Source organism: Vipera berus (assembly GCF_964194415.1).
Source record: "Vipera berus genome assembly, chromosome: 5".
NCBI classification, from domain to species: Eukaryota; Metazoa; Chordata; class Lepidosauria; order Squamata; family Viperidae; genus Vipera; species Vipera berus.
This window is the reverse complement of record NC_138207.1, coordinates 24,231,840-24,259,063: the sequence shown is the minus strand read 5'-3', so window position 1 is coordinate 24,259,063 and position 27,224 is coordinate 24,231,840. Positions and strand designations below refer to the sequence as shown.

Genomic DNA, 27,224 nt, shown 5'->3' with positions numbered 1-27,224 from the left:
GCAGTGTTCCGAAGGGCTCGGAGCTGGAGGAGGAGGCGGCGGCGAGGGCGAGAGAGGAGCTGGCTGGGAATTGGTGCGAGCGCCGGCCTCCCTCCACCCCTCCCCAGCGCCGCGTCCAGAATGGGAGCTTGGTCACGTCCAGGCAGGAACGGCTGCTCCTCCAGCTCGCGGAGCGCCACCGTCCCTAGCAGACTGCGCTGAGCGCACGGACGGTGCCGAGGAAGGAGCCGCCGCTCCGGCCCGGAGACTCGACTTCGCCGCCTTTCTAAGCTGCTGGTGCCGGCCGCCGAGCAGCAAGAAGCGAGGTGCGTCCAAGCCGCAGACTCGGGGGGGAAACTTCCTTTCTTTCTCTCCCCCACCCTCCTCAGCAAAGGCGTCCTTACTTTTGCCAAGGCCCCCAGGGCAGAGCTGGGCCCGAGGGATTTACGCGCAGTAGTACTTTTTAAAAATAAATAAATAAAAATAATAAAAATCTTGGCCTGCCCCGGCTTCTGGAGGTTGGCTTTGGTTGAACGTTACCCTCCCGCTTTGCAAAACGCTCGTCCTGGGAGCCTTGCGGATTGGCTTCGGAGGACGGCGTCCCTGGGATCGGGGTCGGGAAGGGAACGAAAAAGGGGGTCCGGGTGGGGGTTGGGTTGGAGCGCTGAAGAGGAGAAAGGAAGCCGAGCACGAAGGTGGGCGCGGGCGTTTTGGTGGGTTTTTTTTTTCCTTCCAGCCTGCTCTTGGCTCAGAGGCGCGTCCTTTTCGATTCCTCTGGTCTTCCCCGGGCAGCCGTTTCGGACTCGGTCCATGGACTGGATCCCAAGCCCCAGAAGCCTCGCTTTGAGCTGGCCAGGACTTGCTTCGAATTCGAAATTAGTGTGCATTGCCCAGGAAGGGAAGCAACTGGGACCAGAGAGAGAAAGAGAGAGAGAGAAAAAAAGTTTTAAGCCGCTTGTCTGAAAGCGGGACGGCTTCCGTCCCGCTTTCAGAAAAAGCGCTGAAACGTAGTTGTGAGTGAGATTTAGCGCCTTCCAGAACAGAGTCTCGGAATCCCCTTCGGTTGTTTTGGCAGCAACGCCGCAATGGTATGTTAATTAATGCAGAGGGAATAATCTGGACCTTTCGGCGCATGAACGGATCTGGATTAGAGAATCTCACAATTCAAAACAACGCTTAGAAAGAATGCGAGCAAAACCCTACGCCCACCGCTGTTTCGACGCTTGGATCTATGTTAAGCAAGAGGAGCAGCCTATTCTCTATTGAATAATTGATCTTCTTGGAATGAGATCCCTCCTAGGCAAAATAACGGGGAGGGGACTGCTTTTAACGATGGTGCATAATCCTGGAATTGTAAAACTTCAGGAAGTGTAATGAATGAACAGCTGTATATCTGGAGCTGGTGAACAGGAAAGGGACTCATCCATCTGAGTAATCTTGGTTCTGCATAAACTTGCTCGACCCCTTAAGGTTTGCACGTAAGGTTTGCACGGGGAGTAAATTGGTTGGCAACCTCTCCAAAACTATTTGCTCTAGGGATAGATAACCTTTCAGACTAATTTGGGGAGTATGTGTATATATCCATTTTGCCTTATAAGAATTGCTCTGACATAAAGTGTATAATGATTTGAGTTTTTATGGTGGCATAAAGGAGGTGTAACCTCGTGTTAATGATAAAATGGGCAGCTGATTAACCATTTATGATATCTTGGGTTTGGTGAAACTGCTCCTGGAAATGGATGGGTTATTTTATTTTCAAAAGTAAAACCTGTAAAGAATTCATTAGATGAAACAAAAACAACCCAGTAAAAAAGTCTGCAAAGGTTTTGAGTCCACAAGATACACAAATAGTTGTCGTTGTCCGTCTGCTTGGCCTGGCAGTAGATGGCCAGTTCAATCTTTTGTACAATAGCCTGGCACAGCTCTGTGTCTTAAGGGAGGCATCTTTTTTGTACTGGCACGAAGGGATAGGGGCGTTCACTGGCTTGCTGGATTCAGTATTCGTATCATGCCCAAATCTGCTTTACAATTTCTCAGAATTTCTTCCCCAGCAAAAGTGGCTTCTCTTTTTCTGTCTCATAAGGGGCCCAAGAATTTCTTTTGAACTTTGATGGAATGTGTTATTTCCTCTGTTTGTGGAGATGATTGATGATAATACAGTACAGCTAGTGTTGGTAACATTTTTTTTGTGGTGTAGTTCTCTATCCTTCTGAAACCTGCCTGGCTGCCCACATGTCCCAGTCTGAACATCCCAGCAGGAAGAATTTCTTGGGGATTTAATTGACACTTATAAAATCTGAGACAAGAGCTGTTGGCTGCTGGAAAGATGACAAGCAAAGGCAGCACTCTAGGCCACCTTGTAATTAAGGAAGTGGAAGAATACTCCACCCATGAGAGTTTAACTGAAATTCCTCTGAAAGCAAATGTACATGCAAATTCCCTTTTGTAAAATTGAGAAAGGCCTGGTGGGAAAAAGGCAGGAGAGCGTTTTTTAACATTTTAGTATGTGTTTTCCTTTATCTAGTTTCTTCTTGCTCCTAGCGACAGACTTTGTACTGGTTATTTAGAAAGCCAGAGAAGCAATTCAAAAGAACTTCTACTCCCTCCCTTTTAAGCATTTTAACTGCCTCCCTAGGCTCTTGCTAGAAGAGAACATTTCCAAACCTTAATTTTTGCATATGTGCAGCTGCTGTTTTGCCTTTTCTTTCTGACTAGAGTCGGACCTGCAATAGTTGATTCCGCCTGTGGGTGGCAGCATGTTTATTTGCTGTGTCATTTAGCCAGAAACAGCCAGGGTTTCTGGAATGTGATTCAGATAGAATGACTGGCAATATGTGGGAATACGAAACTGTCCAGGAAGCTTGGAGGGAGGAACAATTGGCAGTTCCGAAGCCACTGTGCACAAGGTCTCTTTTTCAAGAGTCTTTTGAAAGAGTTTCACATTCCCACATGCTGTTAGTCATTAATTCTGAATGTAGCAACTTGCAAGGTCATCTGTGGAAGGAAAATGAATCTCTTCCTGTTGTTAGAGTAACCAACTGGTGCAGGTATGTTTGTCCTTTATCTTCATTAATCTGTGAAAGAACAGCAGAAGGAAGGAAAGCATTGAACACATCCAAAGGGATGTTAAGAATCTAGGACAATCTGTCCTGCATAAATAAATAAATAAATAAATAATAGGGAAATTGGGGGTTAGGGTGGGGAGGTAGTTTTAATGCCTGTTCCAGAGCTGGACTATTTATGGATTCAGGGAAACTTGAATATGTTTATTAGGGTTTTAGGTCTTCAGTTTTTAATTGGTTTTGGGCTTTGTGTCCAGCCTCAAGAATGGAGAGAAATTACCTTTTTATTTTGGGAACTTGATAGCATCTTTTCTAACTCTCATCTCTTGATGAAAGAATCCATAAAATGTGTTATAAGGGGTGTTATCGGAGTCCTGGTTCTTTGTCACCGGAGATGTGACACAACTCTCCTTCAATAATAACAGTTTTATTTTGTCTACTTGTAGGTCTTTAGGACTTGGAAATTAATTCTGAACAGGGTGGGCCCAGGACGCACAGAACGCCCAATGGAAACTGAAATGGAGTCTCCTTGTGAAGTCCAGCCAGCTGCTTGTCAGGAAACACAGCCCCCTGATCCTCCAGAGGCGTTTCCTCCATCTGCGAGTGTTCCCGAAAAGATACCACCAATCAAGCCATGTTTTAAGAAGAAGCAGCAGATGCAAAAAAGGCTGGATTCAGAAGCACTGCGGGCTCTGCGGCCGATCTTCACCAGCTTGCTTGGCACAGGCACCTTGGATGGAATTTTCGTGCCCAGGGGACAGAATAGTAGCCATAGTAACTTGTGTGAATCTGTTGCAAAAAAGAACTTGGGAATTGCAGCTCCATGCCCACAACCAGATGGCAATGTAGCCGTCTTAGTGCCAGGAGCTCCAGCAGTTCAGGGACAACTATCAGATGGACATCTTGAAGAGGAGGTCCAGCCACAGGACCAGCGCTTCCCCTCCATTACCTCTCCTGCTAATGAGCCATTCCAAGACAGCTGCTTGCATGCTGCCTCTAATGCTGCTGCCCTCCTTGCATACCCTGGCAAGATACTTGAAGGTTACCCATCTGGGATACCCCCAAGTAACAACCAGTGCCTGCTCCAGTGTAACGGGAATCCAGGTGATAAGTTTGGAGCTGGTCTTTTCCAGAACAAAAGTGAAGATGCTTCCCTTGACTTGGTATTTGAACTTTTGAATCAGTTGCAATATCATACCCACCAGAAGGATGGGATTGACATCTGTGTGCATTTTCTTCAAGGCATGTGTGTGTATGGCAGTGATTGCCCCAAGCATCATACTGTCCTGCCATATCACTGGCAAGCCAGGAGAACCGCTACACAAGTGTGGCAAAGTGTGACTACTGACTCCCAGGAGCATCTGGAGAGACTCTACTGCAATCCAGACAATGACAAAGTCAAAATGAGATACCGGTAGGTCTTTAATATAATTGTGCTGGTGGAACAAAAAGTAGGATTTAGGAATCTTACTAGAGTTGCAGAATTTGTGCAGAACGTGACATTTCATGTCTGATTAGGGCAGATGATGTACATGTTGGGGAACAGGTTCAAATGTAAAAGCTTCCTTTTCCCTCCCTTTACCTTCTATTCTTAGAAGACAATTATGTATTGAAAAAAACTTTCTCTGAGGACTTTATGCATAATTGAGTTTCTAGGTTCATTAATTGGATGGTCGTTTGTCTGATGTCAGTAATAATGAAATAATGGTTCAAGAGATACCAAAGTAAAAGTCAAACAGGTATTTGAAGAAAATGGATCCTGTTGGTGGATGTAACTATTTGAGTTTTCTCATTGGTTGCAGTGATTAGCTGTGATTAACTTTGGAAACTAAAAGTGCTGTAGAGTGGAAACAGTGTAAAAACTTTTGATTGACTGATTTGTTAGATCAATATCTCACCTTTCCTGCCATTTCCCCTATCTCTGTGAGATAACTTGAGTTGAGATTATATATTTTTAGTCTGGCTCACTTCTAGTCTGCGCAATTCTGGGCAGATCACAAGTCTTATTTTAGATCAACTAGATTCCCATAGTCAACAAATAGATGCTGTCTCCTGTTTTTCTTCTTTTGTGATTAGATTTAAGGAGCATGCACTAATAGTGTTCTTAAATGGATTGTTAATGTCATATTAGAGCCTTGGTGGAGCAGTGGGCTAATGCCTCCTTAAGTAACACCAGCTGCCTGCAATTAGTGCAGGTTCGAGTCCCACCAGGCTCAAGGTTGACTCAGCCTTCCATCCTTTCCAGGTAGGTAAAATGAGGACCCAGATTGTTGGGGGCAATTAAGCTGACTTTGTAATAATGCCGCTTGGGTGTGTGTGTGAAAGCCCTAATAAGCAGGCATATACATAGAATGAAGGCTACTGCTAAGCTTGTAAGCCGCCCTGAGTCTTCGGAGAAGGGCGGGATATAAATGGAATTAAAATTAAAAAATAAAAAAAAATATTACTGATGGCCACTGCCATGTATTTCTAAAGGCACATGGAATTTTCAACAAATGAATTAACAGCTTTCTTGTATTCAGTTTCAGTTGATATTGTTTTCTCATTGTGAGACAGGAACTGCTCTTTATACATTTTTCTACTTTCTACATTAATAACTTTGTTCACTTTTATCATATCTTTTATCATATCTAAAAGCCCCAAAGCTGTCACCTTTCTTTACAGAGCAGTGACTGAATTGACTATCTTGATTGCCTTTTTCTACATTTTTTTCAAATTTCCTTTCTAAGCTGCAGCAAGATACATACAGTATTCCAAATGTAGTTGGATTTATACAAAGGCAAAAGTTGAAATAGTTGAGCACCATTTTACACACAGCTAAAATATTGAGATTCCAAAAATGTGCTTTATCACGCTGAGCAAGAAACAACATAATTAGAAGAAGACTTCAATACAATACTTGCAAAAGGTGATAAATTGGCAAGAAATGGTAAAGTTAAATGAAGCTATAATAGCTGTTGCAGGCAGCTGTTGATCCCTAAAGATTACATCTCTTTAATGGAGGATGGGGGGGGGGGTCTAATGCACGTAGATCTCTCTAGGAACTCTTTAGGTTGCACCCAGGCTTTGGCTAAGCACCAAAGGGCTTTAGGATTGAATTGTTTGTGGTGCAAGTAGAGCAATCTGTGCTAGGAACAAAGGAGTGTGTGAAGTAACATGTAGACTAACAGACCTTTGGGAGAGGAACATACTGTCTGTTATGTTAGCCAGCACAAAATTGGATTAAATTCTAGGCAACAGGGTAGAGATACAGAGTGGAAGAACCTCGTACACCACTCCTTATTTTCTTTAAAGCAGAGGTTCATACATAATTTGAATCCCCAAGGATGCAGGTGACTCTAAAAGCATACCCAGAAGTCTTAAGAGAGGTCCCTGGAATCACCTTGGAGGTCATCTAGTCTCAAATGGTATAGGATTTCCTGCCTGAGCAGGGGGTTAGACTAGATGACCTCTAAGGTCCCTTCCAACTATTATTATTATTATTATTTACAAAAATGGCCACTGAATTGAGTTGTTAATGTGATAGGATTACATGTCTATGTATTTATATTTTAATTGTGTTAAATATGACAAAATGTACATAAAAATAATTTTAATATTTTATTTCATTGCTTCTGAGCTTATCCAGCTGTGTGTCCTGCTCCTTAAGTGTTGTTCTTTGAAAGACATTGCTGTCTTAGCAAGTTAATTATTGTTGATCAAAACAAATTTCACATGATGATTGAGGGATCCTCAGGAACTGGTTAACAAATATTTAAAAAGCCACACAAAGTTATTGGGAACTAGAGAATAACTCACAAATGGGTTGCTGGTCTGTCTGGCCATCGGACTACATGGGCATGGTGATGCAATGTCTTTCTTCCTTGTTAAGCTGCCTTATTGACTCAACCGCTTCTGTAGAGTTAGGGAAGTATTGGCATTGCACTTGTTCATACTTTGCACAGCTGAAAAGAACTTGTAATGCCTCTTTCTAGATCATTGCTTCTCAACCTTGGCAACCTTAAGATGCATGAACTTCAGCTCGCCTTGCTGGCTAGGGAATTCTGGAGGTTGTAGTCCACAGATCTTAAAAATTGCTAAGGTTGAGAAACACACTTCTAATTTGTCTGCAAAGGATGCCAGAAGAAACATCTTGAAAGTAAACAAGTATTTTGAGCTCCCTCTGCAAATCTCTCTTGTTGCTTGCTGATTCACTATGATTATGGCATATTACATCCATGTTGATTATAGGATTTATTTACGTATTTCTTAGATTCAGACATGAATTTAGAAAGAAATGTCAAAACTGGTTGGTTTAATCTATCTGCCTGTAGTGTTTGGGGGGGAATAGTGCCAGAGAAATTTGTTTGCACCTGACCTTGTTATTAAACAATCAACAATAGCAAAAACAGGGCTGGGAGAAATGATTTTGAATAGCACTAACCCACAGCTATTTGCCGTACTTTAAAACAGCTGCACTGCATGACCCAAAGGTTCATGCCCTCATCTCTCATCCTAGGACATTCCACTTGGATGGAACAAAGCCTTAGTTGCACCCACAAAATTGCTGCTGCTCCAAGCAATTACTTGGGCAGCTGAGCTGGTTTTGCAAGACCCACTTGACATTCCAGTCTAGGTCAGCACAGAACTAACCTAAGCTTAATGCAAATACAGAAGGAAGAGTAATCAGAGTGATTTAACTGACACAGTGAAAGTGTTGGGAGTAGAAGGAGGGATAAGATGGCTGTCAAAGAGTAGGAGCAGTTGGCTGGTTGAACAGTTGCCTTGGGGAAGTTGTGGAATTTCTCTTTGTGACATTAAAGCAGAAGCTGAATGAACCTCTATTGTGGATGGTTTGGATCCGAGGAATGTCTATTATGCATGTGGTAGAGGATGAGCTCAACTCTCTAGTCTCAGGACTTCAAACTTTAGAGGGGTAAATCAAATCAATAATTCAAATACTATTCTTTTTCATTCTTGAAGGCTTGCCTGTCATGTGTTGCTTTCCTTTTGAAATTTATAAAAGGAAGACAAATTGATTTAAAACTTGTATGTTGTTCTGCAGCAAAGTTACTTTTTTCTTGTCTACATCAATGTTATTTTAAACTCTTAAACAACAACAAACCTAGTTTTGGTTTTACTCATCTCCCAAATCATGGGAACCTTCGCTTTAATCCTTCTAGGTCTTTAGGAAATGGATGCATTGCATCCACCATAAGTTGCAATTTTCACATGTAGAAAGTATATTTAAGTAAGCAAGAGTAGGAAATGTTCATGTAGTTGGGAAAAGCCAAATTTTGACTTCTCGGCACATGTGCATACAGGGCAAATTATTGGTGAGAAGAGGAAAAAGTAAAAATATAAAGACACTATGTCAATCAAATAGAGTTGTTTTCCACAGAGGAAAATAGTAAAGTACCTTTTACAATGTGGTTTGGATAAATTTAAAAGCCTTCAGGGGACTTTAAGATTTTATCTAATCTCTCTGTATTCATACAACTCCATAAAATTTAAGTGTCATTTTACAATGCGGAATTTCTGGCTGGTTATAATGTTCAAAACTACTTTGCTAGAATTATTTGTATTGTTTTGCATTCACTTCTTGTACAAATACAATTAAAGTAATGCATTAAAAATATTTTCAAATAAAGCAATGAGGTTACCATAAAAAGTATACAAGACAATAATAATTATCTAAATAAAACATTCTTTAAAGAAGATAAAACAAGAACGTGTGAGCAAATTAAGAGAATTGGGACAACGGGCTCTGTAACTGTTACAGGTAGTCCTTGACCTATGACCATAGTTGAGCCCAAAATTTCTGTTGCTAAGCCAGACAGTTACCGGTAAGTGAGTTGCACTTCATTTTATGACCTTTTTGCCACCGTTAAGTGAATTACTGCAGTTATTAAGTGAATCATGTCATTATGTGATTTTTGCTTCCCCCATTGACTTTGCTGTCAGAAGCCAGTTGGGAAATTTGCAAATGGTGATAAATGCCAGTTACCAAGTGCCCAGATTTTGATCACATGATCATAGGGATGCTGTGACAGTTGTTGGTATGAAAACTGATCATAAGTTATTTTTCAGTGCGGCTGTAACTTTGAATGGTCACTAAATGAATGGTTGTAAGTCAAAGATTACGTGCGTTAATTATTTTCCTGGGCAATGAGGAAAAACTTAATTTTATATTCTCCATTGAAGCATTTGAGTTTCTAAGACTGCTGCTGGGATAATTATTAATGATGAAAGCTATGAATTTTTAAACCTGCACACATTTTTTCTAAATGTGTTCAGATGGTTTAATACATCTTATTGATTAATGCAACTGAATTGTTGTTTGCTTTTTGCTATTAAGCTGCTTTGATCCAAAAGGGCTACACTCGGTTGTGATTCAGCATATTTGCCCTATCATCTTGCTGATGGTTGCCAAAAAGCTTTAAAATATTTGAAGTTGCAAGTCATTATTTTATCTCAAAACACAGCTATACCATTTTTATTATTTGCCAAGGTCATCTGCTGGAAGACTAATGGGCTTCCTTCTGTATTTTGGTTGGCCACTAGAAAGAACAGAACAAGGGTATGATCTGGCAGAGCACAGCTTATGTTCTTATATTAAAACAGAAAAGAGTTTGGGTTTTCTATATTTCTTTGTCGGCCATGATTTATAGCCTAGATCTGGTAGCCATATTATTTTATACTTAAGTACATTGCAATGATAGACAAAGGATAATTTCATCACATTTATGTGCATTCCTTCTATTCTTCAGTCAGCGGGAAAGGATGCTGATTAAAAATGTTGCTGCCCTGATGAACTGTCTCAGTGAAATGCGGCAACTGATACTGCCTTTTCAGTTTTAATAAAGAACAATTTAAGGGTAGCAAATTGTGTATTCTTCTATCCGCCTTTCCCTTTGTTGTGAACATAAGTAAATATACTGTACGTGTCCCAGGATAATTGTTGCAGGCTCCAATCTGAGTCTGTCACCTCTGGTCCCAATGACTGACTCAGTTTGGACCCTGCAATGTTTGCTTTCCTACCCAACCTCCACCTGCTGGGTGGGAAGAACAACTCTTAAAATGTTCTAAATGTACATGGGATAGCCAAAATCTTCTGAAATTGCAAGAAGAAAAAAGACTAAATCATTTAATTTGGTGAGAAAAGCATATTCTTTTGTGTCTCAAATGAGGATTGTACCATGGACCCAAACACCCTTATCAATCCAACTTCCATCCCAAGCCCATGAAAAAGTTGTACAGGTAGTCCTCAACCTACGACTACAATTGAGCACAAAAATTCTGTTGTTTAGTGAGCTTTGCCCCACTTTACAACCTTTCTTGCCACAGTTGTTAAGTGAATCACTGCAGTTGATAAGTTAGTAACACGGTTGTTAAAGGAATTTTGCTTCCTCATTGATTTTGCTCATCAGAAGGTTGCAAAAGGTGATCACATGACCTTGGGATACAGCAGTGTCATAAGTATGAACCAGTTGCCAAGCATCTGAATTTTGATCACATGATAACGGGGATGCTACAAAGGCCATACATGTGAAAAATGGTCATACATCACTTTTTCCAGTGCCGTTGTAACTTTAAACATTCACTAAATAAACTGTTGTAAGTCGAGGACTACCTCTACTTGCGAGAGAATTCTGGTGACCTAGGATTTACTGCATTTACAGGGACTGATATTAAGTCCCAATGGGAATTAACTGTCTGGAAGTTGAGTCATAGCAACTAGACTTCTTGTTGATTCAAAACGTTCTGCTACTTGTACAAGTAGCTTCTTTACTCTTCTTCACTCTTCTTCAGTTCAGCTGAAGAAGCTACTTGGATAAGCTGTGAAATGTTTTGAATCAACAAGTAGTCCAGTTGCCAGGACTCAGCTTCCAAGCAACTCTACCTAGATGACTGAGAATCTTCATCGGCATATCCCAAGCCTCGTAGGCTTGTAGGCTGCCAAGCTTCCCTGGTTGGTTCTGTTTAGGAAAAAAAGTGGAATTCCACTAACATATCTTAAATATGTTCATATCTGTTCATCAAAACCATTCTATGAAAATCTGTTTCCCCCTTTTTAGGTTTTTGGAATTTTTGCATATTATTGCCACTGAATATTAGTAGAAAAGTTATATAATCTTGATGTGGAGAAGATTGGGAGTAATAGTGAAGCTTCCCAAGTATTTTACTTGAGATTTCTGGAGGAATGCTCTAAAAACAAATGAATCAAATTGAAATTTTTTAGTCATGTAGGTGTTGTTTCATTTGTCAGAAACCAAACACTTATTTGCAATAAGAACCTCATACCAACTGTCAAGCATAGAGATGATACAGTCATGGTTTCGGAATGTTTTGCTGCCTCAGGACATGCCACTATTAAAGGAAGCATGGATTCTGTTTTGTATCAGAATAATCGGTAGGCCATCTTCAGCTGATGCTGAAACAGAAGTAGTTTGTGGAGCACGGCAAGGGTCTCAGTATATTGTATGAGCAAATCTAGCAGATGAAGAAAAACAAATTCAGCATTTTTGAATAATCGGATCAAAGCCCAGAGTTAAACCCACAGAAAGCTTATCACAGGATCTGAAATAAGCTGGAAAATGCTAGAAAACTCTCAGATGTTACAGAGTTGAAGCAGTTCATTCTGGAGAAACAGGCCTAACTTTCTACATAGCCATGTGAGAGGTTATTATTTATTTATTTATTTATTTTTATTTTTATTCCATTTATATCCCGCCCTTCTCCGAAGACTCAGGGGAAGTATCTGTTTTCTGGTAAGAATAATGCAATGAATAACTGAATTTAAGGGGTGATTACTTCTTCACATGAGCACATTTAACATGTTGGATTGCCTTTATGAAATAAAACAAGCACCAAACTTAGGGATTCTTTTTCTTCCAGGATCCACATGAGGTTTACATTGAAGAACACAATCCATTGAATTTGCCATGAAGTACCTTTTGGAGCAAACTTGTCCAGTAATCTTTTAAAAAAACCAAATTAATACTTATTTTACCAATCCACATTTATTATTTTTGCATACATCCAAAAGCTAAGTTTAAGTAACATGTCAGGATACAATGGGATTGGTTAATTTGTGACTTAGTATATGATGTGGTTTAGTTTGTAGTCCAGTGTTAAGATACCTGACCGTTCTGTTTGCATATTATGAGAGCTTTGTTATTGATTTAAGTCCTACTATGATTTCATTATTTAGGCATAATACATGAATTATGTTTTTCTCCTCTGGGTTTAATGTGTTTTATAAACTTAGCTAATGTATATTGGATAAGTCTAGAAAATCTGAACTTTTGAAGCCCATGCCAGTTTCACATGGAGCCTACATGTGGCCGCTGCAATCCAACTTTCCCCTCTGTTTTTCAGATGATGTTGTGTATCCTGGCAACTCAACATGAATAGTGGTATTTTTGAACCTGGCTCTTTTAGCATTTAGTTTGTGAGCTTCCTAGTTCATATGGTTACCACTCTGATTTGGCTAAAGCTATTAAAACTTGAGTGGGCTATCTGCAAAGCTTGCCAGGAACAAGAAATGTCTAATTCAGCAGTTCTGAGTATCCAAGAGATGACAAGCTGCAGCCAGCCTTGGGTAGTAACCTGCAGGGGGTAGCTGTTTGTTTTTTTCCTTTGTTTTGAATGGTTTACATGGCACAGTGACCCATCACTGCGCTTGGTATCCATAATACCTTCATTGTTTGATGCTATAAGTCCATTCATGATTCTGGACCAATGGCTCATCCAGAGGCTAAAGAACAAGGTGCCCTACGAGTAGCTTGCTTTTCACTTGATCTTACCCCCTGTATCTATTCTAAAACTTAAATTCAACATTGCATTCCTTTTTATTTTCTGATGCCAAACCTTGTTGGCAATGTAAGAAAGAATAAATAGGCATATGTACAGATAGGGTGGATGTGGGGGTGGGAAGTATTGAGCAGCTGCCATAGCCTATGCCAGTTAAAGGGGACTTGTTTGGGAACTCCCTCACAGCTGTTGTTCCTCTGGGCTATCACTTGCCTGGCTGATTGCCTTGTCCAAATATGCAAGGAGTAAAGTGGTAAGTAGAGCACATGGCCTACTTGCATTGACTTTCTCTTTGGGCATAGAATTGTTTGGGGCCATGGAAGAAGAGAAGGGAACGGACTCTGTATTGATAAGGAATTGGGGAACAGAGAGTGGGGATAGCCATTCAGGTTTTCTTGCCCAAGCTGTCTTCCCCTTCCTTAAAATCTCCTTGGAATTGATAGTCTATGTTTATTGAAGTCTGTTTTCTATTGTTTTTACTTATAATTTTTACAGGGTTTTTATAGAAATTCTGCTTATATATACTTCAAGTGCTTGTCCTTGGACTGCCAGTCACATAACATATTACATTTTCACTTTTTACATCTGTGATGACTGTGTAATATGGGGGTCTTCTGACAATTGATAACATGCATACTTACATGAAAGTCAGTCCTTCTAAATTTAGAAGGATATATTTTGAATAAATCTTAACAGTTGTCTTTTAAAAGTTTAAAATAATTAAAATGGTTAATTCTAGTTACTGTTCTTCAATATTATTACAAATATATTTTTTTTATGAGCTCCGACTAGGAAAAAAAATCTGGGTTAGTTCTCAATAAGGAACATCCTTTGATTGATGGTCTGTTGATCCTCTACTCTTCATCTGAAGCCATGTCTACAAAGAAGGATGGGAATTTTGCTGTGTTGTGAGAATGTGTCAAAAGGATGGACTGTGCTTCTCTATGGGTAGAATTTTGAATGCTCCATTACATACAAAAGCTTGAGGGGGGGAATAGACTTAACACATCCATTTGTGTGTGTGTGTGTGTGTGTGTGTGTGTGTGTGTGTGTGTGTGTGTGTGTGTGTGTGTGTGTGTTAATTTTAAAAACCATGTCTGTGTGTTTAAGTTTAAAAATCATATTAAGGAAGATTCACAAGGCAAAATCCATCTGCTGCCTAGCATGGTACAGTTCATTTTATCATCTTCGCATTCTTGCATCTGATTCCTTTTCATTTTGTGGGCCCAGTGCCATGTAAATAATTTCCCCCTTGCATTTGGAACAGGAAGTTCAAAGGTTTTCTGCTAATCTGTTTTTCAAAACAGAATGTAGTGATTATATTTCTGGCACCATATAAAGGCACATAAAACTGCTCCCGTTGAGTCAAAGTGTTTGCTATTTTAGCTGCAGGTGTCCTGATAGCTTATTTAAAAATAATTCTAGTACATAATGGAACTTATTTTTATTTGCATCTGTTGTATAATATGATCAGAATCAGATTGCCATAGCTGAAACTGTTGGCATTTTTCTTCACTTTCAACATGGGTTGCAGATTATATTTTGATGTGGAAAGATGTCAGACTTTTTTTTTAAAAAAAAAAGTGCTGTAGCTTTTTAAGTCAATGTCCTTTGACTCACCATATTTTCCTGGATGTCAGAGTTTACCTAACCTGAAAAATTATGCAGGGTGATCTGTATAGGTAGTCTTCAACTTACGACTGGTAGCTTAGTGACTACAGCTTAGAGCAAAGTTCCCCAGCTTTTTGGGCACCAGGGACTGGTTCCGTGGAGAAACGTTTTTTCCCTGGACTGGAGAGTGCGTGGTTTTGTGTGTTGCCTGCATCCCACGGATGGGGCTTTGCTTGTTTGTGCGGCCCGGTTCCTGGCATGTCACGGAGCGGTACTGGTTCACGGACCCTGACTCAGCCTCCAAAAGTACTTGTGACACCCCCCCACCCCTTCTGATGTGACTACATTCAGGTGCTTGACAACTAATCCTTATTTATACTTCTTGGCAGCATCCTGTGGTCACATGACAGCAGTTTACACCATTTTTGCCAAAAGCTGGAATTTACTTCTGATTTTTGGCAAAAATGCACCATAGTGAACAGCGGGCTCTCTTCATGACAGTTGTGTTTGCTTAATGACCACAGATTCACTTAATGACCGTGGTGATTTGATTAATGACTACCACAGGAAAAAAGTTTGTAAAATTGGGTCACTCACGTGATGATCCAGTTTGCAACCATCTTGACTTATGATCATAATGGACTGGCTCCATTATGGTCATAAGCTGAGGATTAACTGAACGCTGTTTTGGTGAAGATAGCTTGCTATGAATCAATACAGATGAATTTGATTTCAGGTGATTTCTGGGCTGGTTCTTAGAATTGCATCAGTTATGTGCTTTGGCTGTGCCAAGACTAAAAGCATCAAAGATCTAAATGGGAGAAGCTTTGAATGATTGTGGATATCTGTGATATGAGTTCCTGCAAGCTCATATGCTGTGTTTATACAGGAAACAAAGTGATTAGACTCTTTCCTTACAGATCTCAGAAAACTGAAGGACACATGTTGGAAGTGGTGGGGCCAGAGTAGGTAACTGTCAACACACTCCTATTTACTTCTGTTACTATGATGATAAGATTGGGGAAGCAGCTGTCACCTGGTTTGATCTAGGTCAGTCTGTTCCTTGTATAGTGGTAATAAATGCATGGCAGCCTAACAGGAAAATAAGGCATAGGTAAATGCAGCAATCCAGTTTAGCCTATTCAAGTCAATTGTTCCAAGAAATTTCTGATTACCACCTGTGTTTTAGTTTCGTTAGCCTTGAAGAGTGGAAAAAAAATCCTCCAAATATTTTTACATGTTTAAAAGTTTCCAAGCTCAGAACAGTACTTTGTATTCAAAGCAGTTTTGTTTCAGGTTTAGGATACTTCCAAAATTCTGGAAACAGGTAGTTTCACATTAAAAATGGGATAGGAAATTGGTTTGAATCAAACTGTTTTGCATATCACTATCAAATGTGCTTGTGCTTGGCCTTTATATGGTAGAAATGAATACTGAGAATTTGTAAACTCAGGCATTATAAAATCCACTCAATTCCCATTTCCCTAAGTAGTAGTAGTATTAGTAGTACTGTAGTAGTTACAGTTGGATAGTAATGAGGAAGAGTATGATGCTCATAGATGGTTCAGGACTAGTTACTTTCTGTCAGCCCAACTTTCCTCACAGGATTATTGTTCAGAAGATAAAATAGGAAACAACATTTTCTCCTGTTGTTAAGTATCAAAATTAGTAAAATGTTAGAAAAATGTTTTGTGGACAAGGGTTTTTCATCCACACAGGCCCAATCTTTACTAGATCTAAGCATTTCTTTCTTAAATAGAATTGCTTTCAATACAGGTAATCCTCAGCTTAAGATCACAAATTTGTTGTCAAACGAGACAGGTGAATTTTGCTCCATTTGACGACCTTTCTTGGCAAGTTGTTAGGTGAATCATTGCAATATTAAGTTAGTAACACAGTTGTTAAGTGAATCTGGCTTCCCCATTTATTTTGTCAGAAGGTCACAAAAGGTGACCACATGACACTGCAACCACCATATAATACATGCCAGTTGCCAAGCATCCGAATTTTGATCATGGGGATGCTGCAATGGTCGTAGGTGTGAAAAACGGTCATAAGTCTCTTTGGAAACAGGCTTTTTGTGAGTCTCTGTCACCTGTGGTGTCTCCCCCAGTCTTATCATTTCCTTATTTCTGCACCTAGAAATGCAGATTGTACAAACTATTAATGTTTCTAGAACTGCTGTGGTCCTATAATAAGAGTGCTTTTGGGATGGCAGGAGAAAACAGAATGACAGAAGAAGTCCATGTCTCAAGTTTCAATTTACGTACCTTTTTTGTTATTTAATTGTAAATTGACAATTCCGGTATAAAGCTATGAAGATCTGGCTTTCCCCCCAAACACTGGAATAAGATGAGATGGCTGCACATCATTGGTTTGACTTAGCACCAGGTTTTTGTTGTAAATACAGTACGTTTCATTTTTATAATTTTAACATGGCTTTTATGCTGTTTTAACTTTCGATTGGGAGTTGTCAAGAATTAGTTATAAAATGGGCTGCTACATGCATGTTTTAAATAATAAATAAGAGGCACAAGCAAACTTGCAATTTGTCCAGAACCCAGTCTTTGTGGAGGAGGGGATAAAGATTCTCGGCTTCTGCAGAATCTGGGCAGAGTTGTTGGCACTCATACCTGCCCTGTGTTCCATATAGCAAATTGCTCAGTGTCCTGCTTTACGTTTTCTCAGTAGCCTGAAAGGAGGCATTGATTTCCACACACTCTCCTTCACTGAATTTCTTTAAAACTTCACAACTAGGAATAGCATTATATGTCAACTTGGGTTGTGTTGCGTGCATGCCTAGCTACTGTTGCTAAGCCACAAAGGGTTTGGCAAAAGGGGAACAAAGAGCTTTGTCAGCCAGTTTCCAAGAGTGATTAAGCAAAACCTCAGTTCTGCATGTGGTTTTCCTCCTTCCTCCTCCTAACTGCAGGGCACACACCACTTGACCAGTGCTGATGAATCAGGGCATAGTCACTGAAGCAAGGTCTTAAATGATGGGGCACAGTATCCTCCTGTCTCCTGTCAGGAACCTTTTAGCCAGGAGGCTGAAGTTAATGTGGTACACGGAAGCCATTCGTGGCATGGTGAACTGACTCCTGTAGCCTGCCCTGTCTTTCTCAGCAAGGCATTCATTAATTGAATGTGAATGCTGCTTCCACACCCTCACCCGGTGTGCAGATTTAGTTAAATCATGTCTGCAGAAGTTTCCATTGTGTAACTTGTGCATGGAAATCAACCTGAGGCTGGCTCTCTTCCACACGCTTTCTGCATACTACTACCCACAAAAGTTCTGATCTTCACAAATCACTGTAAGGCAGGCTGATGGTATCTCCAGTGTTGTTACAGTAGGGCAGAATTGAGATGATAATCCAGAATTCATTTGAGATTTCGTAGATAATTTTGAGTCTACTTTTGAGCCACCCAGAGTTATTGAAAGGTGGACAGCGTACAAATTTTAATAAATTATTATTAATATTATTGATAAAGGTTTATTCCCTTTTATACACTAATTAATTCAACAAACTCACATTCTGTCTTAACATTTTGTAGAATTCATGTAATTATTGAGTAAATGTAATTATTCGATTACTGAGACATATACTTCCAGTAGCAAATATTATAAAATATTGAAACTGATGAGCACAAGAACCTTGTCAGCTGATCTAACATCATAAACCAGTTTGAGCTTGATCCATCCCTCAGAGGAGTCTCTTGTTAAGGTGCTAGATTCTCACCAGGATACAAATGCTGTAACCTGACTCTTGGAAACTACAAATTCAACAATCAAGGTGAGCTTGATTGTTGAGTTAATTAGCATATAAAAGGATGAATCTCTGTGCAGCCAAGTGTGAGGAAGAACATAGTTTGTTGTGTTAGCCCTTGTAAAGCCTACCCACACCTAGCTATTTAGTGGTGTATCTAGTTCTCCTTAGCCAGATAACTTGTTCCTAACTTACAAAAAGTTAGAAGACTTGGTATAGCTGGACAATATAGTGACATCTAGACCAGTGTTTTTCAACCTTTTTTGGGCAAAGGCACACTTGTTTCATGAAAAAAATCACGAGGCACTCCACCGTTTTCCGCACCGTTGGACCTCCCCACGGTCGCTACACGAACGGTCGTAAGTCGAGGATGGCCTGTGTTCTCAAGGGGTTGGACTAGAATGACCTCCAAGGTCCCTTCCAACTACTACTACTACTACTTCTTCTTCTTCTTCTTATTCTTATTCTTATTCTTATTCTTATTATTATTATTAGCCTCTTTATTTTATTTTATTTTATTTTGGGGCTTTTGTTTGTTTTTGCTGTGAAGGAAAAGGAAAGCTTGCATTTCTTTTTAATTTATCTTTCTGTATTTTCTTTTTTCTCTTCTTTTCTTTCTTCCTTCCTTCCTTCCCTCCCTCTCTTTTCTTTCTTTATCTTCCTTCCTTCCTTTCTCTCTCCCACTTTCTTTCCCTCCCTCTCTCAATTTCTTGCTTTCTACTTGTTGTGGAAATTGGAAGCTACTTGCATTTCTTTTTAATTTTTCTTTCTGCATTTTTCTCCTTCATTTATTTTTCTTTCTTTCTTTCCTTCTTTCTTTCTTTTCTCTTTTTCTTTCTTTCTTTCTTTTCTCTTTCTTTCTTTCTATCTTCCTTCCTTTCTTTCCTGCCTTTCTCTCTCCCACTTTCTTTCCCTCTCTCTCTCAATTTCTTGCTTTCTACTTGTTGTGGAAACTGGAAGCTACTTGCATTTCTTTTTAATTTTTCTTCCTGCTTTTTTCCTCCCTTCCTCTCTCTCTCTCTTTCTTTTCTATTCTCCTTTTTTTTCTTTCTCCCTCCCTTTTCCCCTTCCCCCTTTCTCCTTTTTTCCCTTCCTTTTTTCTTTCTTTCTCACCTTTACCATCAAAAGCACTTCACTCCAGAGGGGGGGGGGAACCCCAAAGGTTTTTAATTGCTTTGGTCCAAAGGACATTTTATTATGCAACGTATCAAAAGGACAGGTTAAAAAAATAATCAGCCATGTAATTTTTCAGACGCAAGCGAAGCCTCCAAGAGCGAAGCGGTCAGATCCCTCTATTTCGGGCTGGGGCGAGGGGTCGCGGCGAGCAAAGAAAGAGGAGCCAGGCAGCCGACCAGGCGGGAGTCTCGCATCCTCAGCCACGCGGGGAGTAAGGAGTAAGCGGCGCGTGCTGGGGAAGAAGAGCTTTTTCGAACGTTGCAGGCAACCAACCACGCAACAGCTCAGGCGAGCTGGGCTGGCCGCCCGTCCGTCCTCTTCCGATAAGCGAGCCGGTCGCCTCTCCCCAGCTTCTCTCTCTTCAGCAAGAGACCCTCTGAAGCCAGAGAAGGGGGCGGAGCTACGCTGCCATGGAGCCCTGGTGCCTAGAGAGGTCGAACCCACTTCTTTTCCCGGGCTTTTGCTTCCAGCGAAGTAGGGCCGTCAGCTTAGCCAAGGCTCCGGTGCCCAGCGCTCCCCACCAGAGTCTTGCAGCGACGCTCCGCCCACGGCTGTTCCTCCTCCTCCTCCTCCTCCTCCTCCTCCTCCTCCTCCTCCTCCTCTCACTGCTGTCTCCTAGGTCAGTGTTTTTTCAATTTTTCCCATGGCACACCAGGCAACATCTCGCGGCACACTAGTGTGCCGCGGAACAGTGGTTGAAAAACACTGATCTAGACTAATCAGAACTGAGTTCAGCATTTGAGGATTAAGTGTTGCTCGGCTCCTTACATGTTCATATGAAGTTGCCACATCTTCATATGTGGTGGTCTATTTTACAAAGAGAGTAATTAGAGATGAAGTCATTCAAGCTGCTTATGATACTAATTTGGTAGTGGCTGAGCAAGAGGTTTTGGTTTTAAAAGAGATCCCTCCGAAGATCCTAAGGAGAAGGAAAGATTTTGCATTTCTAGTACAGGAACTTAAGAAACGTGATATTAAGTTTAGATGGGAGATTCCAGTTGGATTGGTGGCGACGCACGAAGGTAAAAGACATCGTTTGGTTACTGTGGCTCAGGCACGTGATTTTTATAGTAATGTGTTAAAAGCAACCCCCCTATCATTTTTGGAAGCTGCAAAAGGATACGGTGTGGGAAAGCTTCAAGATGTTGCAGATAGACAGACAGAGGACAATGGTGTTGGAGGGGATCAAGTCACAGTCTCATCGGTTGCTGCAGGAGGCCAGAAGATGACGCGTGCCGCCCTAAGAAGAGCGAGACGAGAGCAAGAGCAAGATCAGCAGAAAGTTATGGAATCTTCAAAGTGTGCTTACAGTGAAGATATGGGAGGAGAGCGGTCTAAAGAAGTTTTGGGGGTCATGACAGAGGTGCTCCAAAAGTTTTGGGGCGTTAAGATTGCTGATTAAATTTTTAGATTAGAATGTCAATGGAGTAAAATTATTATAGAGGAGAAAGAAATTTTTTTTTTTTTAATATTTTACACAATTTAAGATTGATGTTATTTGCTTGCTAGAAAAGTATATTAGGGTTATGGACTTAAAGTATGTGTTGAACTAAGAATGGGTATGTAAGCTCCTAATTAACAACAAGTTGTCTTAGAGATTGCCTAAATCTTTTTTTATATACTCTTTTTATTTGAACTTTTATTTGAACTTAAGGATGATTTGGAACTGCGAGACATTTGGCGTGATACATGCAAGAACTATTTTTGATCATAGTTTAGTTTGGTCGGAGATTATTAAGATTAACAGAGATAGGCGCTTTTGGCGCGTAATTGAGAATTTGTTTGGAAATTAGAGAAAGGTGGGAGAATGCAAATAGCAGGTGAAAGTTTTTTTTTCTTTTCTTTTTTTTTGAAATTAATATGAATAAGGACTGGGATTAAGAAAATTTATTTTGAGTAAAGCTCTTTTTCTGTTTTCCTCTTTTTCTTTTCTACTTTATTTGTAATATTAATATTGTTTGTACTCATTTTATATGAGCTAGAGAGAGATAGAATTTATAGTTTATTGTTGATAACATAGGGGTGTTTATGTTTGTTTTTCGATTTTATGCCCTGTATTTAGCTCTGGGAAGTCGGGGGGGGGGGAGGAGGGAGTGGGGGAGAGGGATAGGGAGGGTTGGATAGGGGTGGGGGAGGGGGGATTAAAGTCAAAATGTATTGTAAAACTTTTTAAATAAAAAAAAAAGAAGTTGCTAAAAATTTCAGCAAAATTATTAGAAGCAATTTTACTGTGCCACTTTTAACTTGAATTCCGGGTGATTTGTAGAGATATCTATAAAGAATTCCTGTCAACAATATGGAAGTAGTTTCTTTGTTCTGGGATATTTTTTCAACTTCTAGGCTTAGCCTACAGTTCTGGGGTTTCCCATCCAATTATTTGAATATTCCAATGTTATCTTTTTTTTTTAAGATCAAGCCTTTTACAATCCTGTAGTCCCTATTTATTTATTTATTTTTTATTTTATTTTAATCCCATTTATATCCCGCCCTTCTCCGAAGACTCAGGGCAGCTTACAATCTAAGCACAAATCAAATGTGCTTAGCAATAGCCTTCATTCTATGTATATGCCTGCTTATTAGGGCTTTCGCCCCATCCCCCAAGCGGCATTATTACAAAGTCAGCTTATTGCCCCCAACAATCTGGGTCCTCATTTTACCTACCTCGGAAGGATGGAAGGCTGAGTCAACCTTGAGCCTGGTGGGATGCGAACCTGCACTAATTGCAGGCAGCTGGTGTTACTTAAGGAGGCATTAGCCCACTGCTCCACCAAGGCTCTTTGGAGTAGTCTGGGCAACTTAAATGGAGCTGAGCATTTACTGGCAGGATACCTTCCTGACACCTATGTGGAGTTCACGGCATATGCACTAGAGTCCAGTTGTGTAGATTTTGGAGCCCTCGTCTTGAATAGCAAATGCAGTCTATGAGTGCAAAGTGTTACTTCTCATTTGCAGGGGGAATATGTGCAGTTTATTGGGTGGGGTAGATTGCAAGAAACTATAACCCATATCGAAACCTTTAATCATAGTAGTATTGCACACGTTAATTGAACTTTGAGATTCCACCCAGCACAGATCTGTTTTGAGTAAGAACAAAGAGGGCAATGTCTTTCTCATCGGCTTCTCAGAAGTGAATTGGCCTTTTTAAGTAGCAAATTTGCTAAAAGCAGATGCCATCTTCAGCACAGATCTACTGCAAAGTTTGGATGTTTTAAAAACATCTCATTTGATTATGTGCCATTAGGTCATTTTCAACTCTTAGCAACCACATAGATTTTCTTTATGACAGTCTATCCTAACTTGGTCTTTCAGCTCTTCTGATGGTGCAGTCATCCTCACTGTAACCAAATGTATCCCCCTTGCTTATCTTCTTGTCTTTCTTTCCACCTTTAGAGCCTTTTCCAGAGAGCTGGATCTTGGCATAATCAATTCTTCATATCCTGCTTCTTCAAAAACCAACCTTTCACTTCCATAGAATTTCAGAAGGAAAACTGTTGCTTACACAGTTCTGATCAAATGATGCACCACAGCATTTGAATATATTTCCCAAGGCATTCATGACTGTTCTACTAGGTGCTAGTCTGTGGTGTATTTCTTGACTGTTTATTTCTTTACTCTTGATGGTAAAAGCCATCTACCACTCCAATTATCTTCATTGTCAGTTCTAAGGCTGGTTGTTCTACTTATTGTCATTAGTTTGGTCTTTACCTTTAGTTTTACTCCCCATTTTTAAATGTATTCCTTGGTTTTTATTACTATAGCTTGCAGATTTTTTTCATTCAGCTATCAGGGTGGTAAGAACAAGGTAGTGTTTGTGTGTGTTTATAATCTGTTATAGAGGCTTTAAAGAGAGTTGGTGAACTTTAGCACAATTTTGCATGCCTTCTCCTGCAAAGCAAGCTAAATTCAACCCTTCCTTTGATTAGAGGCTGATTTAGAGTATGTCTCTTAGAAGGTACATTAAGAACAGAATGTGGCTGTAGAGACAAAACTAGTAAGTTCATTATATGTTGTTATTCTCCTTAGAGCTCGTAGTGGGGAATCTTTGCCACTTCATTTCCCAGTCCTTTTATAAAGAATCTTCCTCTCGCCCTACCATCATTTCATTAATAAGAGTAACTGGAAAACATTCCTATAGTCCACAAAACAGGAGTATAATTAGACTGTGCATCCTTAGCAATTTTTAAATCTTATTTTCTTTCCCAGGGACTTTTTAAACTAAGGTTGAGTGCTGTGTTTCAAAGGAGCCATACAGTAAATTTGGTCCATGACTCCATGCTCTGGTAATTGCCATTTTAGTACATCTGGAAGGCACAGGAAATTGCAAACGAGCTGTGTGGCAATACAGAATTTGAATATTGAATTTCTAAATCACCATGAAGTTTCAGATGCACACGTGCATAGCCACCAGCCTAATTCCTTTTAAAGTAAGTAACCATATGCAAAGCACAGAAAAGGAATGAGAGGTAGTAATTAAAATAAATGATTAGAAAATTTTTAAAAAATAGCTAAATTTATTTACACCATTTATTATGCATCCCCATATCTTTCTGTTCTTATAACTCATACTTACTTTCACTATGTTGATACTCTGCCTCTTAACTTGCCATTCAAATTGTGTTTTTTACATTATATAAGTAAGAAAAATGTGCTTATGAAATCAATGAATCAATCCAGCAAAAACAGTTTTAAGTGTTGCTGATTTTATCTCCTTGCCCACAGTGGGATTGACATAGCTTCGGAAGTCACTCTTTGTGAGTGTATAGCTGCCCCTATCTGTGGTGGTGCAGGGGTTAGAATGCAGTATTGTAGACTAATTCTGCCCACAGCCAGGGGTTCGATCCTGATGGGCTCAAGGTTGACTCAGCCTTCCATCCTTCTGAGGTTGGTAAAATTGAGGACCCAGATTGTTGGGGGCAATATGCTGTAAATCGCTTAGAGCACGGGTGTCAAACTGCCGTCCCGCAGGCCAGATGCGTCATGCGGAAGCTGCGCCCACCCCACTGCCGGCAGTGGCAAAGCTGTCCCGATACGTTGCACGATGTCACGTGATGTCGCAAGTTTGACATGTAAAGAGTTGTAAAGCACTGTGAAGCAGCGTGCAAGTCTAAGAGCTAATGCTAATTACTATCTTAAAGTCCATAGCTGTCGTTTGATATGCACTCTTTTATGAGGTTGTTGTAGAAGGGAGACGGGAATCAAGTCATATAAAGATTTGAACAAATAGTTTCCTAGCAAATATGGTACTCACAGTGAGGCTGGAAAATTCAAATAGATAAGTGTGTCTCTGAAATGCTATCCATCTGGAATCTGGTAGGTGAAGTCCTCTAAGAAGAGATATCTGAGCCTGAATATGTTATCAAAGTTTTTTAGAAAAGTGGGGGGGGGGAAAGGTAGAGCCATTTGATATTTTTTTTTATGCTTTCCTATGGTAAATCAAAAGCACAAAACTTTAGATTCTCCAAAACAAATTTCTGAATTAAATCTGAATCAGGTAGTTTTCAAACAGTCCTAAGTTAAAGCTAAAGGTGTCCCCTGTCCAGTCATGCCCAACTCTAGGGTTGGTGCTCTTCTCCGTTTCTTAGCCAAGGGAGCCAGGGTTGTCCAAAGAATTTCCATGGTCATGTGACCAGCATGACTATATGCCGAGGCACATGGAACAGTGTTACCTTCCCACCAAAGTGATACCTGTTTATCTACTTGCATTTGAATGCTTTCAAGCTGCTAGATGGGAAGAGGAGCCCCAAGTTATCTTACTTCAAACTATTGAAGCAGTGTCCAAAATGAATACTTGGGGAATAGAAAACACTCCGTAAATTTTCCTGAAAACTCAAAGAATGATTGCCCCCATTAAAAAGAATTGTAGATGAGCTCCCAGAGAGAATACTCTGCTACCTATAATATTATGAGAAATAACAAGTTTTTTTTTTAAAGTCTTCCTTTGCCTCTAAGGCTTTGGGAGCTTAAATTGTAAGAGGACAATATAAACTGCAGCTCCCTTGGAATGTGCAGGCAATCAATACGCATCATGCTCACAAAAGCAGTTGTCAGATTGAATTCAAAATGTGATGACTTTATTTAAAAAAATGTCATATTCAGGTATTTCTCCATCTAAATTGACTGCCAGCAAATGGGACATGAAATCTTGGTGTGGATCTCTGTTCTTAGTCTTCCATGCTTCAAAATGAAAGCATTTCTGTTAATACTAAAATAGATGCAATGTTATAAAAACAAAATGTAATAGTGAGGCAAAATCTATTCAATAGACTGTGCTACTTTTCTTTACTTCTTAATGAGTTCTTACAGTGTGTTTTTATAAGAATACAAGAAAGTGGCCTATGGAGTAAACTCTGGAGTTTTGAAATGTGATACTTTTCCTCATGCTGTTCCCCCAAGGATGCCTTTCCCATCCTATTTAATCTCCTAATAAATTATCTACCTCTGACAGGTAGACACTGGATAAAGTGATTTTGATTAGCATTATGTGTAAACCCAGTAATGTTTCTTTAAGTAGTGCCTTAAGTGTCCATGTTCAGAATGTTCACCCCATTGGCTTTGTGCAAAGTAGGAATAGTCCTTGGGTTGGTAATGAAGAAAAGGAGAAAGGCCCATGAATCTGTAACTCATGACAAAACAAATTATCTTACACCTGGAGGAGGCCATATGGAAAGGGTTATTTGAACCATGAACTCTATGCTCAGTGCAAAAAATATGGAGTAGTTGTCTTTTGCCCCGTTTCTGTTTTACAAGGATATGATGACTTACTGCAAATAAACAATGGTACCATAAAATATCATGTTATCTTCCACTTCCTGGAGTTCTTGCTAATAACCAAAGAAGCAATCACACCTATTATAAGAATTCCCATAGCAATGCAGAACAAGGAGAGACCAACGCAGCCAACACTGGAAAGTACACAAGAGTTGTATTTAGTCTTGGATAGTTCGATCCCTATTTCTGGAGATCCCCAGCTTATGAATGTGCTGTGAAGTAAGGAACAGTTTGTTCATTTGTTTGTTTAATTTAAAAATATCTCCACCTGTTGCAGGCAGTGTACAACATCTTAGTAAATAATTTAAATGTAATAAAATATGTGGTAATAAAAAACATAAAGGACCTTTATTATTAGAAGTAGTTCAACAATATTATGAAAACATCTTAAATCCCAAAATAATTTTTGTCAGTAGCTAAATTGCTACAAAGCAAGCATTGCCTTGCATTATACATGCATAAATCCGTCTGGGATTTATCACAGTGGTGATGAAGAAGGGGGAAGGAAGTCTTTCAATGCTGGTCAAGTAATCAAAGAAGGCAGATTAAATTCCACCTGGTCTTGGTTTTGAATAGTGGTGCTGGTGTTTGTATCATTTATTGCAGCATAGTTTGTATTCCTTGGTCTCAATAGTTCAAATTATAAGAACAGGGCTGCAAAAATGCAGACTTAAGGGGCAACAAAGAACAGGGCTGCAAAAATGCAGACTTAAGGGGCAACAAAGAGATTTTTTAAAAAACTACCTCGTTATTCAGATGATCACTAGAGCAGACATGTCAAACTCGTGACGTCGCGCAACGTATCGGGATGGTTTTGCCATGATGCGTCTGGCCCGTGGGCCAGCAGTTTGACACCCCTGAGGTTTTCAACCCAAGTCTGATAGCCCTACAAAATATCTCCATTTGTTTTTCCTTGTTTCTGCCCATATTCTGTTCAGTTTCCAGATCATTAAGAAAGATAGATATGAAAGAACAGACAATGTGTATTATTAAAATAAAAATTACCAGGAGAATGGAGCATGAAAGGACTGAAGATTCTTGTGGAAGATTTATATGTCTTCATAGAAAC

General features: G+C 39.9%; 1 protein-coding gene across 1 annotated transcript in view; it reads left to right on the top strand.

The window, feature by feature from the left end:
* TIPARP (TCDD inducible poly(ADP-ribose) polymerase) overlaps nt 1–27,224 on the top strand; it is a 35,849-nt gene continuing 8,625 nt past the window's right edge. The window contains exons 1-2 of the mRNA XM_081329335.1: nt 1–305; nt 3,488–4,455. Coding sequence (XP_081185461.1) covers nt 3,548–4,455 — 908 coding nt within the window. The 5' untranslated portion in view covers nt 1–305; nt 3,488–3,547. The remainder of the gene's footprint in view (nt 306–3,487; nt 4,456–27,224) is intronic.